General features: G+C 43.4%; 1 protein-coding gene across 7 annotated transcripts in view; it reads left to right on the top strand.

Moving 5' to 3' along the window:
• Positions 1–2932: 2932 nt before the first annotated feature.
• The window catches only part of RALGPS1 (Ral GEF with PH domain and SH3 binding motif 1), a 298888-nt gene continuing 280974 nt past the window's right edge, over positions 2933–20846 (top strand). For all 7 annotated transcript variants that reach the window (XM_026657362.2, XM_026657365.2, XM_026657366.1 and 4 more), the window contains exons 1-3: positions 2933–2971; positions 5231–5314; positions 20392–20518. In XM_026657362.2, coding sequence (XP_026513147.1) covers positions 20462–20518 — 57 coding nt within the window. In that variant the 5' untranslated portion in view covers positions 2933–2971; positions 5231–5314; positions 20392–20461. The remainder of the gene's footprint in view (positions 2972–5230; positions 5315–20391; positions 20519–20846) is intronic.

Here is a 20846-nt window from a genome sequence, read left to right on the forward strand (position 1 = left end):
ATAACCCCTCATAAGCACTGTTCATTGTTCCCAGTGTGTGTATCTGTATGTGTGATTTCCCTCAGTACTACTGGCAACACAACACTTGAAATGGTTTATAGATTTAGCTGTAGCTGATAAGTCCTTCACCCATATCCTCAAGTACAGTTCGGGTGCTGTAAACTCCATTTATTAGCTGCCAATGGACTATTCTGGGATAAAACTTTAGCTGGCCCAAAAGTGTGTCTGTTTGGTCTAAAAATGGATAAACCTTGACAATTACTGTATTTTCAAGATCTATTATACATGCCTTTGAAGATACACAACACCTGCTTCTCTGACCAAGAGAGGGCACAGAAGAATTTGAAATTGCACTAGTGTATGCAACCAGAATGTAAACATCTATGTTTCTAGCATCCAGGACCACAAATTAGTGAGCAACAGGGGAGGGGCAGCATCTCTTAGTTAAGTATTTCCCAGATCCCCAGGTGCGTGGCTGTAACTCATACACTTTAAACAAGCACTGTAACTTAACCACATAGTGAAAAATAAATATACGCAGCTTTTATTCAAGTCACTATAGAAATTGGGTTGTAATGACTACCAATGCTTCCCTGAATACTAAACCAACTTCACTAATGTAAAATAGCATATGCCATAATTACTCTCAATTTCCCCAGCAAATTTAACCCTCCACAACATCAGCTTTACCTAATATTTAATGTAAAGAGATGTTGGTGTGGACACCTATTTATGTTACAGATTATTTCCTTTCAGTGTTGTATTGAGAAACAAGCCTGTTAGAGCTGATGTAACAACCCACTTAGATAGAAATATAGGTATGTTCAAACTGGCCAAGTCTGACAGCTGGCCACATTCCGAGGAGCAGCCAGCTGGAAAAGAAATTAGCAGACACAGGGCTCACTTTTTCAGAACAGCTATTCCTGCTCAGCTCCCTGAAAGTTATCTTCTCTCATATGCTTGTTTCCTCCCCACAGAAAGCTGGAATTCCCTGGTAACATTTATACAGCCTTGCTTTAAACAGCACACAAAAAAGTGTATACTTTAAAACAAACAGCAAGCACTGTAAAGTAAAATCAGGATTGGTAAACATAGCAGTCATTTTCTGTGGCCAGTTACTCTGCAGTAGCTGGTCACCAACACTCTAGCACAGCAATTAGGAGTCTCAGTCATTCTCATTATCAACCTTCTTGCGGGTGAAAAGCATTCTGGCAAGTTTACTTGCCAATTTTCAGCACAGAATAATTAGTGATTTAAAGATTCTGCCACTGATGAACAAAGCATTTGGAAAAGCACCATCTCTTGATTTGGAAATACTATGGAAAACAAAACTATGTTTACACAAAAAATAAAATAAAAAACTTAAGAACATTACATTTGCCAAATCAAGCACTCAAAAGTTATGCATTGCCAGAATTAAGATTACTTATGAACCCTTAATTTCGCCCCTTTCAGCACATGATCACATACTGTTTTTCCATAGGATCCCTGCTGTATTCAGTGCAAAGGATGAACTCTGATCACTAAACAGGTAGCTAATGAATATTTATTTCTGGCATCACCCGTGTGTGGCCACAGGCCATATTTATGGCACACCTTCCAGACCACATACTGAATACAGACTTATTACTTCACATGCTTTTCTGTGGTGCTGATCACCTTTATTAATGTTTATGAAGTGCTACAAAGTGAGGTAGGGCAATATTATCCACATTTTACAGACTGGGAACTGAGGCACAGAAAGATTTTAAATCAAAATTGTCAAAATTATCCATTAATTTGGGATGCCAACTTGAGATACCTAGTACCTAATTCATATGTTCAAAACACAGCTCCCATTAGCTTCATTTATAGTTGTGAGTGCTCAGAACTTCTGCAAATCAGACCCTAGAAGGTAGAACTACAAAGATGATTTGGCTCATTATTGCAACTCCTAACTTTAGGCATTCTGTCACCTAGTGGAGTCCTCAGCCCTGAATTATGTGTCCAGACTACACATACAATGCATAGGGAGAGTTGGGACCTACAAAAGGGATTCACAGAAGCCAAGCTAAGCAGGTGAACTTACTGGTGAACAGACCCTTTACTTTTTTTTCAATTTCAAAAGACATGAAGTGAAAGCATTTCCAAATAACTGGGTGCACAACTAGATGCACCTTTTACCCCTCTACACAATGTCTCCTTTATGGTCATGTCACTCCTCTCTACAGATCTGTGGTCCATATGCATTTTACCCCCATTAAATCTTTGGCTTGCTGTGGCTCCAAATAAGATTTTCAGTCATTGCCAACTGTGATGATATTTCTGAGAAATAGACCTCCTCCTCACTTGGAACTGGACTGAGGCAAACAGCTCATCTTGCCTAGGTTAATAAATAGCAGTCAGATAGTGCTTAATTTCAGGATGAAGGTAAAGGATTGTGGTTTGAGAGTAATGGAAGGGGAGGTAGTTTTAATAAATTCATAGATTCCAAGGCCCAGAAGGGACCAATCTACTTTGACCTCCTGTATAAAAGAGGTCCTAGAACTTCTCCAAAATAATTCCTAGAGCATATCTTTTAGAAAAACATCCAGTCTTGATTTAAAAATTGTCAGTGGTGGAAAATCCACCTCAACCCTTGGTAAATTGTTCAGATGGTTAATTACGCTGTCAAAAATTTATGCCTTATTTCCAGACTGAATTTGTCTAGCTTCCATTTCCAGTCATCGGCTGATATAATTTATACCTTTGTCTGTTAGATTGAAGAGCCCATTGCTAAATAATTGTTCCCCATGTAGATTCTTATAGATTATAACCAAGTCACCCCATAACCTTCCCTTTAAGCTAATTAGATTGAGGTCTTTGAGTTTATCACCACAAGGAATGCTTTTTAATGCTTTTAATTATTCTTTTGGCTCTCCAGTTTATCAACACCCTTCTTGAATTGTGGGCACCAGAACTGGCCACAGTATTCCAGCAGCCAAATACAGAGGTAAAATAGCCTCTTTACTCCTATTCAAGATTCTCCAGTTTATGCATTCAATGATTGCATTAGCTCTTTTGGCCACAGCGCACATTGGGAGCTCATGTTGAGCTGATTATCCACCACAACCCCCAAATATTTTTCAGAGGCACTGCTGCTCAGGATAGAGTCCACCTTGCTGTAATTATGACCTACATTCTTCATTCCTACACTTACATTCATTCACTTACATTTAGCCATATTATAATACACATTGTTTGCTTGTGCTCAGATTACCAAGTGATCCAGATTGCTCTGAATCAGTGACCTGTCCTCGTAATTATTTACCACTCCCCCATTTAGTGTCATCTGTAAACTTTATCAGTTGTGATTTTGTTTTCTTCTAGGTCATTGATAAAAATATTAAATAGTGTAAGGCCAAGAACAGATCCCGGTAGGATCCCCACTGGAAACACACCCACTTTGATGATAATTCCATGTTTCCAGTTACGTTTTGAGACCTATCAGTTAGCCACTTTTTAATTAATGTAATGTGTTCCATGTTAATCAAAATTTCTTCTGGTATCAAATCAATTGCCTTACAGAAGTCTAAGCATATTATTTCAACACTATTACGTCTATCAATCAAATTTGTAATCTCATCCAAAAAAGATACCAGGTTAGTTTTACAGGAACTGTTTTCCATAAACCAATGTTGATTTGCATTAATTACGTTACACTCTGTTAGTTCATTATTAATTGAGCACCGGATCAGCTGCTCCGTTATCTTGCCTGGGATCAGTATTAGGCTGACAGGCCTATAATGACCTGAATCATCCTATTTAGCCTTTTTAAAAATTGGCACAGTTGAGACTGAGAAGAGGTTCTGAGGATGGGGAATGACTTAACTGCTGATCTCCTTACTTTGTGTGGTCTGTTGGTGGGAAATAGTAGCAATCTTAAGTTAATAAAGTTTTTTGTGTATAAATAGATGTGTGTACATAGATATGTAGGTAGAAAATATGTAATTTAAAGGAACATCAAGATAGGTGTAGACCAGAATAGAGTAACTGTGATTAATTTTTTCTGTAAGCCTGGCCTTCCTTCCCCTTTTCCCCCTTACTGTTTGTTAATATCACTATTTGCATTATGTCTAAAATAACAAAATGTAGCAAAATATGCACATGCTGCTAGCAGGGTCAGAGAGTTGCACTTTGTTAAATTGCACTAGCTAACCCTGCAGAGTTTTAGCGTTTACAACCTTTCATATTGAATGACCATTTGTGCTATAGTGAGCTGGTTCCATAAACCTTTATCCTGCTCTTCTGCTGCATATTGAAAAGTCACCGTGATGTGTAATGACTTACTCTGGTTGAAGAATTAATAATGTTGCTGTTTTTAATTTACGCAGGACAGCCATGAAAGCAGAATAAAGGCTTTCTTTCATGCAATTTGCATGAAGATCTCACCTCATTGAAAATCATAGATCTTTAATTCCTAGGAACTAATAATTCCTCTATTAATTCAGAAAAAGAAACACTCACTGAAAAGCACTTCTCCTGATGATTAAATAACCATTCTCCTCTTCTGGATGTATATTGTTGCATCTAGGAATCAAGAGGAAAATCTTACCTTATAAAAGTGTTAAGTGAAAAATCTTTGCAGCCTATTTCAGTTGCCTCTGTATCCTATGTAACATGTTGTATGTACTTCCTTAGGGAAGGCCAGTGGAGGTTGATCTGCTTCCCAGATTTTTATCTTGGCAGAACATGAATTTCCACTCTTCATCCATCAAAAAATATTGTAGTTGTAATACTGAATATTTTGTCATGTAAATATAATTTTTAAAAAGACACCTTTTCAGGTACAGAGATCTTTTTAGAATGCATTTTATATAGTATCTATCATGAAAAGTATCATAGACACTTTACAGTAAAACAGATTCATATTAAATGATTAAAATGGTATAAGTTCAAAACAATAATTCCCATTAGTTAATATTTTTGAAATCTAGTAGTAGATTTTTAATACTTCAGTAATATGAAAGGATTGTAAATTCCCAGATGTAAATTGCTGAATTATACATCATATGAAAATTGAAATATAAGCATTATAGAATTTAAGATGGAAAACATGGCTATCTGATATTTGTATTGTGTAAGGAATAATCTGTTTTCAAAGATAACTGATTTAAAACACCATTAAGAACTAAATCTACAGAAGAGTGTGATTGTGTGTGAATTTGAAAAGTACTTTTGTATAAAACATAGCTTTATTTGACTTTTTCAGAAATTACTGTTCTGAGAGACATGTCGCAATACTACTCTTGTTTTTGATTACCTGAATTTGTTTGGAGACAAACATATAATATGGGTAAGTTAATCTGATTTTATTTATTATTTAAAAAAAAAAACAAAGAAAAAATCTCACAAGATGCATACTGTAGAATATGTACAATATGTACATGCAGTGTGTCTAACGACACCAAAATGGCCATGGTTTGAAACATGCAGTAGCAAAACAAGGATTTTGATAATTTGCAATTATCATACTAAAATGTGTACAACTGTAAGGGAATGTGTATGTATCTGTATTGCACCAATCTCTCTGGTCTCTAGGTGTCAAATACAGGTGCTTTAAGTTTCAGTTTTTGTCATGGTAGGACTCTATTCTCCAGACCACCTTTACTGAGGTTGTAGATCTATGCTTTGGTCTCAACAAGCTGAATTCTACATGCTGACAACTGCATCAAACCTGTGTTCTGAGGGAGAGGCATGCTTTGAGGTAGTTGACTTTAGCCAATTAAGGGTTCTGAAGAGGAGGACCAGCACTCTGAAATAGATATAATATGGAATGGAAAACCTGTGTAGGCTACAGATCACAGCTGTAATATGTTCTCATCTACCTGTTCTGCTTAGGAGACAGACAGACATAATCATTATTGAATCCAGACATCACATGTAAGAGAGTGTGAAAGTAAAGAATCTATTTGATTTTTCCCTTTGGTCAAGTCCAGTGATGCTGTTGTTCTAACACCACTGATTAGTCAACAAGATCTTGATCCTTTATGGATGATTCAGTACCTACTGTAATGACCTCACCGGGAGTTATCCCTGATCGCGCTAGTATGTGCAAGCGGCTTGCATGCTCCCAGATAGGAGACGCAAACTGCTACATGGAAAGGACTCCTAGCTTACCCTTGAGCTAGAGAAAGTGATGATAGGCCCTATGCCATTCAACCAGGGTTCTGCCAATCCACAGGCAAGGACCCACCCAGGTGATCCCAAGGCAGCCCAACCCCAGAGCCATCACTCCTAGCTGGAGCCTTCACCCCTTGCACCCAACCCTCTGCCCCAGCCCTGAGCCCCATCCCGCACCCCAAACTCTTCATCCCCGGCCCCACCCCAGAGCCTGCACCCCCAGCCAGAGCCCTCACCCCCATCACACATCACCTCCATATTGGTGCACATAACAAAATTCATTCCGCACATGGATATAGAAAATTAGAGGGAACACTGGTCCACAGGCCTTGGTGAATTGTTCCACTAGTTAATTACAGTAACTCCTCGCTTAACGTTGTAGTTATGTTCCTGAAAAATGCTACGTTAAGCGAAACGATGTTAAGCGAATCCAATTTCCCCATAAGAATTAATGAAGCTTGGTTGAGGTGGTGAAGTCAGAGAGTGGAAGAGGGTGGGATATTCCCCAGGGAATGCCTTACTGCTAAATGATGAACTAGCACTCTGCTGAGCCCTCAAGGGTTAACACATTGTTGTTAATGTAGCCTCACACTCTACAAGGCAGCACGAATGGAGGGAGGGAGACAACATGGTAGAGAGAGACAGAGATACACACCGTGTGTGTGCGAGAGAGAGAGAGAGATGCACATTGCCCCTTTAAGTACGCTGACCCCACTCTAAGTACACTGCCTTTTTAAGTAGATCAGCAAGTTGAGACAGCAGCTGCTGCCAGCAAGCTCCCTCCGTCCTGAACCCTGTTGTGTCCCCTGCTGCTCTGTGGCAATGGGGTAAAGGAGCGGGGGGCAAGAGCGGGAGGGAGGGGGACACCCTGACATTAGCACCCCTCTTCCTCCCCTGCCCCCCTGCATAGCAAGCAGGAGGCTCCCGGGAGCAGCTCCAAGGCAGAGGATAGGAGCAGCACACGGCAGTGGGGGGAGGGACAGCTGTACTGCCCAGCAATTGATAGCAAGCACAGGGAACTTAGGGGAGTGAGGAGCTGGCCCACCCTGTTCCAAGCCCCCACTAGCTAGCTCCAATGGGCTGCTCTTTCTGCAAGCAGTAGACAAAGCAGGCGGCTGCCAAACAACGTTATAAGGGAGCATTGCACAGCTTTAAATGAGCATGTTCTCTAATTGATCAGCAACGAAACAACATTAACCGGGATGATGTTAAGTGAGAAGTTACTGTACAGTGACTGTTAAAAACTGTGCCTTATCTTGGGTCTGTATTTGTCTTGCTTCAACTTCTAGCCATTGGATGTTGTTATATCTTTGTCTGCTAGATTGAAGACCCATCTATTATCAGATTTCTGTTTCCCATGTACATACTTACAGATCGTGATTGTCACCCTTAGCCTTCTATTTGATAAGCTAAATCATGACAGTTGTATACAACAAATGGAGAGGAGGACAGGTAATAGGCGAGTGGCAGCACTAATTTGGTTGACTTACTGTACCCTCTACACACTCGCACGACATATATCATTTGAAAGCTTATTATGTCTACTTTAAGATGAGGTATGATGTGGAGCTGTCAAGTGGTTCTGTTACTATAGAAATGGGGATAAACAGTGACACCATTGACATGTTAAAATGACCACTCTGAAATATTTGCGTTAGTTTCTCTTTAATAACTATTTCAAGACATAAAACTGGATTTCTTTGTGACCTCAAAGCATCACAACAATAACCTGAAGGGTAAAATAAAATCTAATAATAAATTTGTACAGGTGTTGTTGAAATGTAATAGCGCTGATGACTATTCTAGTCAAGCATATTTTCTTTATCTTGTTTATCATTATCTCTGTTGGGAATGAATGGGATACCACAGTCTTCATTGCCTTGGCATGTACACAGTTTTGTGCTGGGAAGATTGTTCTGATTAGAGACACTGTATAAGAGACTCTCATTGCCCGGGGAGAGTAAAGTGACTTTTCTTTCCTGTGCTTCAGTGATATTTCTTGTGATGCTGGACTATCTGCAGACTAAACGAACGAGTCTCTAAGGTGCCACAAGTACTCCTCGTTCTTTTTGCTGATACAGACTAACACGGCTACCACTCTGAAACCTATCTGCAGACTGTTCTTGAAATACCACTCTAGCTGTTGAATTGAAGGTATTTTTTCCATCAGTGATCTCTGCATTGATGTCTTTATAATTATCTCCTTCGTGCATGAGAGTTGAACCAGCATGAAGTGGATCAGTTCCATTTGGAATGAACATACCTCTCTGGAGTCTCCTACTTCAGTTTTTGCAGCAGTAGTGATGAACCACCTCAGCTTATAGTAATTGATGTGGAATCCATGAAGGTGTAGTATGTCAATTAAATTGCAAGACCCAAACTCATGGTATAGCTGTGAAGCAAGGTTTATGTGCACTGGTGTAATAATTGTGGAACTGTTAAACACTATGCACTCTGCTATTGAGACACATTTTCTTTGAAAGGATGATACTTTTTGCTGGCTGAATTATATACCTCTTTATCAACCAGAGGACAAATTCCTGCACCAATTGGGGCGCACAAAAGTAGCTGACCTCAGTAAACTGCAGTCACCTAGCTTTGGATGATAATCTGAATATTTCAGAGTGAAGGATTGAAGCGGCATTATAAAAAATCACTTGTTCATTTGAAAGCTGTTCATCAGTCTTACTCGCCAGAAGAACATTGACAAAATACTGACTTAAGTTTCTGCTTCAGATTACTAGGAGCTTGGATAGCATCAGCTAATGTTGTGCTGCATAGAACAATGGTAGACTTACCTTGTCTTTGCTGTGTGTGGAATGAAATTGCAGAACCATAGTGTTTTTTTTTCTAACCTTGTCTGTAATTTACTACTGGAATAGTTTGCAGTTTCGACGTCTGAGGGAAGTAGGACTTTATATCTTTGTAGCAGCTTGGACAGGCGAAGAGCCTTTTTGTTGTACATAAGATCATTGTCTCTCTCTTCAATCAGATGATAAAATGTAGCGTGATCATTGGATTGTTGCAGTATAACTAGATGCTTTTGCTTTAAGATTCGTTTTATTCAAGCAGGAAAAAGGGCATGTTAAGTGATAAACTGCATCCTTAGCAATCAGGTGTCCACAGATAGTCTGCTCAACTTGTCATCGTCTCTTGGTTGAAGTGCTGCCTTCCTTAGTTTGGTTGCTCTCTCAGATGTCTATTTTATGAAGCTTCTTGTCTGTCTTGGTGCATTGTTTGCTTGAGAAAAACCATACAAGATCAATTGCTGGAGGATGTGCTTGTTCTTGTGGCTCTAGAAGCAGGAAAATGTGATGCTCTCTGATCAAATTCACAGTCATTTTTTTTCTGGGTTCAATACTACTCTGACATGTTCCAAATTCAGTTTGCTTGTATATTTCTGAAAGCAACCCCTGCGATTAAATATTGGTTCCACATCATCCCAATTAGATAACTCATCCAGTTGCTGCCAATACAATTAATCTTTCCTGGTTTCTAGTGCCAGCATCACAGAATTCTGTCCAGCACTGGTGGCTTTTGAGAGTTTTGCTTTCTTTCGATCTTCTTGACAAATACCACATTTTAAAAAGTTTATGGAGAGTCTTTTTCTCTTTGATGTAAACTTTAAGGGGCTTGTATCCACCATATTTTCAAATACTTTAATGTCCCTGTAGCGGTAAAATTCCCAAAGTATATTAGCGTTACCACCACCAGTACCACCATTTTTCATTTTGTACAAGTATATAGACTTGTGCTAAATTAGATATAAATTAGATCTATGTTAGTATCAAAATTGCCATTTTTGTTTAGTGAGCACTTTGTTTGACGCCCAATATGAAGCTGTGTATTATCTTTAATACTAAAAAGTGTCACTGAATTAACAGCTAGTTTCCAGAATATTTCAAAGGCTAGTTTGCATGCATAAGCAATTACAAATTAAAATCTTCTACCAGGCAGACTAGATGCTATATAGTACGTATGAAAGCTTACAAATGGAGAAGCATTACATTAAGAATTCACATACATTTATATCTACCCACTGTGCAGTACAAACTGTGGGCACAGAGTCTGCTGCTACTAGCACCTTCAATGTGAAACTGATCTGGTCAGTAAATTTCAATTGAAGATATGGATGAGATACTTTGACAATTTCATGGTAGAATATTGCATAATGTTGATATTTGCCATTTTTGCCACATGCTAAGCAGCTTAATCATTTCTGGAAAAAAAAACTTGACCATGCAAAACTAATAAAAATCTTTTACTACATTGTTGTTTGGTAGCTTTGACCAATAAATACCACATTAAGGAGTTGGAATCAACTTAAACAGTAAAAATTGTATTCATAGTTATGTTGCAGTGTTTCTGAAACTGGGGGGAAAATAACACTTTCTCATTTTGGATACCATTGTTGTTCTTTGAGTGATTGCTCATGTGTATTCCACTATAGGTGTGCATGCTCACCACGTGCACCGGTGCTGGAAGTTTTCCCTTAGCAGCATCCGTAGTGGGGGAGCACCGCTGCGACCCCTGGAGTGGCGCCGACATATCGCACCATAAAGGGGGCTGCGTGCTCCCCCCACCCTCAGTTCCTTCTTGCCGCCAGTGAAGGTAGTCGGAACTTGCTCCAGCTTAGCGTAGCTGCAGCGTGTCTAGCTTAGTGGTATCCAGTTTCACTGATTTCAGTAATGGAAGAGCTTTCTTTCGCGAGTGCCTGGCTCGGGGCATGCCCCGTGGCCCAGGCTTCAAGTCGTGCGACTCCTGTCGCAACTCTATGCCCAGAAGCGATCCACATAATCAGTGTCTTCGCTGTCTGGGCGAGTCTCACGTTAGTGAGAAGTGCAAGATCTGCCGCTCCTTCAAGCCGCGGACGAAAAAGGAGCATGAAATCCGACTCCGGGCTCTTTTAATGGAGTCGGCATTGGCCCCTGGCACCGGCGTCTCAAGCTGACACCGCGCCGGGCTCCGCGTTGTTGGCACGTGGAGAAGCGCCTCCGGTGCGCCGTACCGAATCGGCACCCGGCACCGCGTCCTCGGTGCGCAGCGAAGCACCGTCGACGTCCCAGCACCGCTCCCCAGCTAAGAAGCCAGGGAAGTCTCAGCGGCGCCGAGAGAAGAACAGGGGTGAGGCCAGACCCGAGTTGGGCAGCCCGCGATCCCCACCGGGACAGAGACCTCCGACTCGCGCTGAGCGGAGTAGTCCAGTCCCGTCCGCGTAAGCCTCACCTGAGGTATGCATGCCTTCGACGCCAGAGGCAGCTCAGGCCGCACGTGATATACTGACACTTCCAGTGCCGGGAGTGCCGCCACAGTCGGTCCCCCGGTCCCGTGGGAAGCCGCCCTTGGGCGCCCATCAGCACTCCCCAGAGGTGTCGGAGGCCGAGGCACCTTCCCGGGTCGAGGTGCCGATCAGAGCCCCGCCCCGCGACACGCATCGACGCCACGTCCGGACTCTTTCAGGAGTGGATCCCACTCCTCCGGCCTTGAGCGTCGTCGAGGAGGCGGCAAGAGACAGCGCAGTTCCTTTTCCAGCGAGTCAGAGAGGGACAGGTCGCAACGCCGTCGGCTCCTACTCAAGCGCCCGCTGTCACAGAGGCCATGCTCGCGGCGCATCCCGAGAGTCCCCAGCACCGAGGCACCGTGGCCACAGGCACCGCAAGGAGTCCAGGGACAGCTCCTCGGCAGCGCGCTGGCCTTTTACTTAGACAGAACCAGGCCATTTAGGAGGTCCCCCCAACTTTTTATTACTTCGGCCGAGCGCATGAGGGGGCGACCGGTCTCCACCCAGCAGCTCTCCCGTTGGATCACTTCGTGCATTCGCACCTGCTATGACCTGGCAGGGGTCTCCCCGCCTCCTATAGCGAAGGCTCATTCGACGAGAGTCCAGGCCTCGTCCATGGCCTATGTGGCTCATGTCCCTATTCAGGACATTTGTAGGGCTGCTACATGGTCCTCTGTCCACACTTTCTCATTGCACTATGTGATCGTCTCCCGGACAAGGGATGACGCCGGGTTTGGTAGGGCGGTGCTCCGCCCGGGTAACCCCTAAAATTTTTTACACTTGGAACTCCTACCCGCCTCCATCAGGGATAGCTTGGAGTCACCTATAGTGGAATACACATGAGCAATCACTCGAAGAAGAAAGGACAGTTACCTGTTCCGTAACTGGCGTTCTTCGAGATGTATTGCTCAGGTGTATTCCACGCCCCGCCCTCCTTCCCCTCTGTCGGAGTTGTCTGGCAAGAAGGAACTGAGGGTGTGGGGAGCACGCAGCCCCCTTTATGGCACGATATGTCGGTGCCACTCCAGGGGTCGCAGCGGTGCTCCCCCACTACGGATGCTGCTAAGGGAAAAACTTCCGGTGCACGTGGCGAGCATGCACACCTATAGTGGAATACACCTGAGCAACACATCTCGAAGAACGCCAGTTACGGAACAGGTAACTGTCCTTTTCACCTTGTCTACAGGCTTATAACACCACTTGATAGCTCCACATCATACCTCATCTAAACGTACATGAAATAAGTTTTAAATTGATATATGATGTAGGGTTGTGCAAGGTGGATACATGAAACTCCAAAAATATGGGTCTTTTTGGAGAATTGATGCACACCTATAACAGTGAAATTATTAAAAATACAACCGTCAGTCGTCACAGCACACTAGTTGCCTTGGCATTGTCAGATATACTGAAGGACTTGGGACATCATCAGCCTGAGGAAAAAAAAATTTATTCAACCCAGATTTTTCAGCCTCCTTGCTTTCTCGCTGTTTTGCCTAGAGAGGATCCTGGAAGGTGTCTAGCTGGCATAAGATCAAACCTAACAATACAAAAATGATTTTAGTAGCAAGGAGGAATCTTTTGGAGAGGCTGTGGGAGGGGTTACTTCATCCAGTGAGGATATATGCCCATGCTTTTCTCACTGTTCAAAATCTTGGAGTCTTACTGGATCCATTGCTGCTCTGGATTCTCAGATAATAAGGTTTATTTTTTATATGGCAAGGAGGTTGCCAGCGTGTCTTTTCAATCTGACTTTTAACCTATTGTAGATGATTTGTTAGCTGAAGAGCGATAGCACATCAGTTGGCTGAGGAATTGTCAATGGGAGAGGTGAAGGGGTTGGTAGTGTTCTAGTTCTGTGGTCATGTTGCTTAGCTGTTGGTATTGTTAACTCATGTAATTGTGCTTATGGATTAGTTGGTGGTTGTGTATGTGGCACGTGTAACTTCATTACAGTTGATGAGAGCCAGGCATGCATCTAGAGTAGGATATGTACCCTATCTGTGGTAAGTCTGTAGCACATACTATGCAGAATTACTAGACACCTTCATTTACTCACCATTACCTATGACTTAGCATCTGTTTCCCAAATGTTTTAAAACTTGTGCTCTTCAGTTATTTTGTCACTAGGTGGTACTGTTGCACAAGGCACTATGTACGGTATGTATCAACATGCTCTGTAGCAGGGGTTCTCAACCTTTTTCTTTCTGAGCCCCCTCCTGCAAGTGATTAAAAACTCCCAAGTCCCACCTGTGCTACAACTGGTTTTCTGCATATAAAAGCCAGGGCTGGCATTAAGGCGTAGCAAGCAGGACAATTGCCTAGGGCCCCATGCAATAGGGCTCCCCACAAAGCTAAGTTGCTCAGGCTTCTGCTTCAGTCCCGGATGGCACACCTCAGGGTCCTGGGCTTCACCCCTGCACGGCAGGGCTTAGGCTTTCTGCTCTGGGCCACAGTGAGTTTAACACTGGTCATGGTCGTGCTTGCTTGTAGCACCCCAGGGATCCCCAAATCCCTGGTTGAGAACCACTGCTCTGTAGACTTGGCAGTGAAAGCTTCATTGTAAATATGCATAGTGAACCCATACAGAAGAAGAGCTTTCTGTGTGGCTTGAAAGCTTGTCTCTCTCTCCAACAGAGGTTGGTCCAATAAAAGATGTTACCTCACCCACTTTGTGTCTCTAATATCCTGGGACTGACATGGCTACAACTATACTGCATATTCACCCCATCATTTGTTTGGTAGGATCTTCAGTGATATAAATGCAAGTCAATTATTCTGTACTGACTTAAAATCAGGGTGGATTTGATTTAAATCAAATTGATTTAAATCACTAGTCAGGAAGACTCTATTTAATCATGGATTTCTACATAAAAGTGCATTCTTGTTGGTTGTTATAACCGTAATACATATTCTTCACAACTCAGAGATAGATGTGGGTTTCATTTTTAGAAGGTACACACTATACAGTTTTAAAGTGATTTATTTTGAAAACTTTTCAGATTAGTTTTACAGCTATATCAGAAAATGAATGATTGTTTGGTTATTTCATTTACCAAAGGTAATTGAAGCAGATATTTATGAAGTCATTGGGAGGTGAAATATCTCCAATTCAACAGGTCAGTCATTAATATTTGGAGGATTTTCTTGCCATGCTGTATTAGGAGGAGAACATCACCAGACAGACATTTAAATAGTTTTATTTAACTAAAACAACAACGTTATGTATTCTGGATTTTTTTTCTTCAAGAGCAATCATATAATATTTTAACAAAACAAGCATATTAATTTTTGAATTTGGTTAAACATTCAAGATTTTTAAAATCAGGTTTGTTTTTGTTAAAATTGTTTTTAACTAAAATAGTTAAATGAAATATTAAAAAAAAATTAAATTGACTATGTCAGCCAGGTCACCATGAGAAACTTAAAATATTGGCTTCTGTAGCTAACTCACTCATCTTCACCTTCATTTTCCTGTTTGTTCATAATCTGGAAAAGAAAAACAAGCTTTTCTGCTTTTTCAGGTCCCAAACGATTTCTCAATTTGGAATGAATTAGTCCAAAGGAAGAAAATATTCTTTCTACACTGGCAGAAGAAGCTACTGCTGTTAAAAGTGAGATTATCACTTCAACAGTCTCTGAATCCAAGTGCTTGCATTCCATCCCTTTGATCATCTTTGACACTTGCTTCTGGATCCTTTCCAGTTTCTCTATATCCTTTCTATACATTAGTGACCAAAACTGGACACAGTACTCCAGCATAGAGTGGTGCTATCACCCGTCGTGACTAGGATGCTATGCCTCTATTAACGCAACCTAAAATTTTATTTCTTTTTTTTTTTTTTTTGCAACAGGATCACACTGTTGACTCATGTTGAGGTTGTGACAGGGGTGAAAGTAACTTAAAGGACTTGCCGGTACTCCGGAGTCCTGAGGAGGGGCGTGCCCTCCACCGGAAGAGGCGGGGCCTTTAAATCCCCAGGCACTTTAAAGGGCCCGGGGCGAGGGCTGTGGTAGCAGCAGCTGGGAGCCCCAAGCCCTTTAAATCACCCCCTGAGCTCCCAACTGCAGAGGTGTCTGGGAGCCCTGGGGATCAGGGGCAATTTAAAGGGGGCGATTTAAAGGGCCCGGAGCTCTAGCTGCTGCTACTGCAGCAGAGCCCCGGGCCCTTTAAATTGCCGACGGAGCCCCGGAGCTCCAGCAGCAGGGCCCGGGGTTCCGGCTGCCGCTACTCTCCAGGGCCCTTTAAATCGTCTCCGGAGCCCTGCTGCTGGAGCCCTCGGGTAGAGGCGGCGGGTCTCCGGTGGCTATTTAAAAGGCCAGGGGTGGTAGAGAAAGCAGGAGCCCCGAACCCTTTCAATAGCCACCAGAGCCCTGCCGCCGCTACCCCAGGGCTCCGGCAGGTTCCGGGGGCTATTTAAAGGGCCCGGGGCGGTAGTGGCGGCAGGAGCCCTGGGCCCTTTAAATCACCACCCGAGCCCCGCCGCCACTACCCCAGGGCTCTGGCAGCAATTTAAAGGGCCCTGGGCTCCAGCCCTTTAAATTGGTGCCTCAGGAAGCCAGTCCACCCCGGTAATGGCGTACCAGCTCTTGCCAGCAGGGGTGGCAGGTTTGTAGAAATTTTGGTGGTGCTCAGAACCTGCCCCTGCCCAAACTCTGCCCCCCCCCCAACTCCACCCCCCCCACCTGCCCAAGGCTCTGGGAGGGAGTTTGGGTGGGGGAGGAGGTCTGGGGTGCAGGCCCTGGGCTGGGGCAGGGGACTGGGGTGCAGGAGGGGTGCAGGGTGCAGGCTCTGGGAGGGAGTTTGGGGATAAGAGGGGGTGCAGAGGGAGGGGGTGCAGAGGTGAGGGCTGTGGGGTGAGGCTGGGGGTGGATTTGGGGTGTGGCTGGGGATGAGGGGTTTGGGGTGTGGGAGGGGACTCAGGGCTGAGGCAGATGGTTAGGGTGCATGGGGATGAGGGCTCTGGCTGGAGCTGGAGATGAGGGGTTTGGGGTGTTGGAGAGGCTCAGGGCTAGGACAGAGGGTTGGGGTGCGGGGGGATGAGGGCTCTGGCTGGGGGTGTGGGCTCTGGGGTGGGGCAGGGCTGGGGATGAGTTTGGGGTGCAGGCAGGCTGCCCTGGGACTGGAGCCAGAGAGGAGGACTCCCCCCAGCCCTCTCCCTGCCGGCAACAGCGAGCTCTGGGGTAGGGACCCCCTTCTCCCCCCCGGCAGCACACTCACCCCCCCCACTGTCACTGCACGTGCTCCTAGGGCACCTTTCAGGTCCAGGAATCCCCCTTGCCTCCCCTGTGGTGGGTGCCATGCCAGGGGGGCTGCAATCACATGTGCGCCTCCTCCCCTGCTGCTGCCCCTCACTGTAGCCTCACTGGTGGTGGGGGATGGGGCTGCCCCTTGCCCAGCGTGGGGCAAGAGCAGTGACTGCGGGCAGGGGGCGCGGCTGTACTGGTGGAGGGTCCCACCGGAAAATGAAAGGGTCTGAGGGGGAAGGGCAACCTGCTCTGGCAGTAGTGGGGGGGGGCACTAGGACCCTGCGGTGGCAGTTAATGCAGGCAGGCAGCATGGAGCTTCAGGGAAGGGAGATGAACAGGGGCAGCAAAGTGGGGTCAGCCCACACTCAGGGGATGCACGGGGGGGGGGGCGGCGCGGGGGGGGCGGGGGGGGAGACCCAGCCCCGAACATTCGTGGAGCCGGGCCCCCATACCCTCAATATTGCTGGAGCCAGGAGGAGGAGTCAGAGAGGGGGAGAGTGCTCCATTTTCCTGCTGTCCTTAGTACCAGCCCATACCGGCTTACTTTCACCTCTGGGTTGTGATCCACCACACCTCCCAGATCCTTCTCGCCAGTGCTGCTGCCAAGGCAGTTATCCCCCATTCTGTATTTGTGCATTTGGTTTTTCTTCCCTAAGTGTAGCACCTTACATCTGTTTTTGTTGAATTTAATTTTATTGTCTATAGCCCAGTTCTCCAATTTATCAAGATCCTTTTGAATTTTAGCTCTATCCTCCAAAGTGTTTGCAAACCCCCTCCTCCCACGATTTGTGTCATCTGCAGATTTGATCACTATGCTGTCTATTCCTACATTGAGGTGATTAGTAAAGATGCCATAGTGGATCACAAGCTAAATATGAGTCAACAGCGTAACACTATTGGGGGGAAAAAAGCAAACGTTCTGGAATGTATTAGCACACGTGTTGTAAACAAGACACGAGAAGTAATTCTTCCACTGTACTCCATGCTGATTAGGCCTCAACTGGAATATTGTGTCCAGTTCTGGGCACCACATTTCAGGAAAAATGTGGACAAATTGGAGAAAATCCTGGGAACAACAACAAAAATGTTTAAAGGTCTAGAAAACATGACCTATGAGGAAAGACTTAAAAAATTGGGTTTATTTAGTCTAGAGAAGAGAAGAGAAGACTGAGAGGGGATATGACATAGTTTTCCAGTACATAAAAGGTTGTTATAAGTAGGAGGGAGAAAAATGGTTCTCCTTAACCTCTGAAGATAGGACTTGAAGCACTGGGGTTAAATTGCAGTAAGGGTGGTTTAGGTTGGACTTTAGGAAAAAATTCCTAACTGTCAGAGTAGTTAAGCACTGGAATAAATTGCCTCGGAAGGTTGTGGAACCTCCATCATTGGAGATTTTTAAGAGCAGGTTAGACAAACCCCTATCGGGGTGGTCAAGATAATACTTATTCCTGCCATAAGTGCAGGGGACTGCACTAGATGACCTCTTGAGATCTCTTCCAGTTCTATGATTGTATGTTAAATAACATTGGACCCAGAACAGATCCTGGTGGAATCCCATTTGAGACCTCCTTCCAATCTGACATTATTCCAATAATAGTCACTCGTTGTTTGCGGTTGTTTAACAAATTATGTATCCACTTAATGGGAGCCTGCATTTCTCCAGCTTACTTATCAGAATGTCATGTGGGACTGTGTCAAAAACCTTGCTAAAATCCAGGTATATTATGTCCACCACATTCCCATATCCACCAAACCAGTTACCCTATCAAAGAAGGAAATCAAGCTGGTTTGGCATGATTTATTCTTAGTAAATCCATGCTGACTGTTAGTGATTACTAAGGCTGCGAGTTTGTCATGGAGATCATGGAACTCACGGATTCCGGGACCTCCGGGACTTCTGCAGCAGAGCTGGTGTTCAGGGCGAAGGCCGTGCCTCCGCCTAGGAGCTGAGGGAGGGGGATGTCGCCGCTTCCAGAGAAGCGCAGAGCAAGGTAGGGAGCTTGCCAACACCCCCCGGCTTTACACCAAAAGCCTGAAAAACAGGTTTTCAACAAAAAATCCATTTAATCAATAGTCAGTTTGTCAAAACAAATACATTATGACTGAAAATTATCAGTTCTAATTAAGATGACTTCATGGACTGATCTGTATTTTAATAGCCTCCAAATGGATCCATGACCTTAAAGGCAAAGTGTCACCATTACATTATCAATCAAAATCATTGTGGGAGGTAAAGTCTTGTGCCTTAAAATCTCATTTGAGTTAGCATGTGCCTGCATCATGAGAGATTTGCCATTGTGGTTGAATGAGTGATTTATTTAGAAATAGGTATTTAATCCTATATTTATGAACACCCTTCCACTGAGAGAAGAGTGAATTTAAAATCCATGTTTATATATATCACGGTCATTGAACCCATATCATAGATGATGTTTGAATGTATCTTTTTGTCTCTTTTATATTTTTTCTTTATAGAATAACTGGACTCTTGTTCATTGTTTAATATACTAATCAGTTACTTGTTGTCACAATATCAAATGTGCATAACTAATTTAAATATTACATACTTTATAATTGTTAGACCAAGATGTTTGTCTTCAGACAAATTTCCTGATTATACAAAATTAAATGTTTGTCCAACTGCATGTTATGTGTTTGCCCTACATTTCTTCAGGTGCACAATCAGAGGGTGATGTTAGATCCCCATATGTTATTAGAAGAACATTATTCTATCAATGTCCAGGAACACTCATTGCCATCATCTGCTCCTTGCCAAAAGCTTATGAGCATTTATTTTGGATGTGAACTTTGCTACTGTACATTAATTTAGTTTGAGGTGACAATATGTGGTCTTTGTTGGAGAACACGTGAAATCTATCTGGGAACTTAAGTTGGTGCAGAATGCAGCAGTCCACTGATTGGGTGCCTCTTGATGATACCATTTGTCATCAGTGCTCTGTGTTTTTGCGTGAACTGCCTGTTGATTTCTGGAGACAGTTTAAGGTGGTGTGTTTAATCTGTGAAGCCCATAGCAGTTTGGGACCTGCTTATTTGAGAGATCACCATTCCCCAGGCTATATTGTCACTGTTGTGTTGAGAAGAGGCCCTTGAACTTGATCCTCCTCATTAAGAAGGGGGCTGCTGACGAGTGTTCTCTGTAGAGGCCTCTTTCCTTTGGAATGCTCTGCCCCTTGGAGTTTGAAGCAGCCTGAATTGTTGACTTTCCAGCACACAGCAGAGCTTGTTTGAGTGGGCATTAGCAGAGTGCTGAGTCAGTTGAGGTGGGAAAGTGTGATAGGTTTTCTGACGCTCCATTGGTTGCGTAACTGGTGATTAGATAATGGATGGTAAGATGGGAGGAAGAAGTGCTGCTGCTTTGGTTAGTTTTTAATGTGTATCTCCTAAGTTCTTGTGTTCTCAGTGCAAGTCAAGGGTTCTCAAGGCTTTGCATGGATACCTTCTGCTGTGGACTTCTTCTTAGACCTAAATCTAAATATAAGCATTATACTTACGTTGTTTATTTCCTGAACTGACTTGAAAAAAAAGTGTTAGTATGCTATTATAATAAAGTACATAGTACTCTTTTTGGTTTTATACTTCACAGAGAATTCTTCCCCCAACACATAATTATCTTTTTGTTCCGCACACGTGGCTGCTCTCTCACAAGGGAATAAGGAAATCCCTTAAGTCAGTTTTTTATAAATATATTTGCCTTACAGGAGTTCTCCATTCATCATGTTGTGTCACCAGCGGTGGCTGAGCTGAAATTTCCTGCATCTTGGGGAGAGCATGTATAAAAGGAATGGCCTCATGGCCAATGTGACCATCACCTCCGCCACTCCAGAGGTACAGACTCACTGTTTATTTTCATTTTGTTAGCTACTATGTCAAAATACAAGTTGCAGCTTATTTTGGCTTCCACAGAAATCCTTTCTGCCATGAAGTATGCCATCCTGGTTTTTTTTTTTTTTTTTTTTTTTTAGAACAGTATAGTTTTTTACTATAAAGTTAACTTTGAATGCTGTACTTCTGAATGTTCACAGATCATACAAAAAAAACCTTCTTTTATGCTTTTGACTGTTGTTGTAACTTGTTGATTGATTTAAATCTATCTATATTGACTATTTGCTGAAGTAGTTCTTTCAAATAAAAATAAACAGCTACCCAACTCTGA

Source organism: Terrapene carolina, unplaced genomic scaffold (assembly GCF_002925995.2).
Source record: "Terrapene carolina triunguis isolate 2854851 unplaced genomic scaffold, T_m_triunguis-2.0 Scaffold238, whole genome shotgun sequence".
NCBI lineage: Eukaryota > Metazoa > Chordata > Testudines > Emydidae > Terrapene > Terrapene triunguis.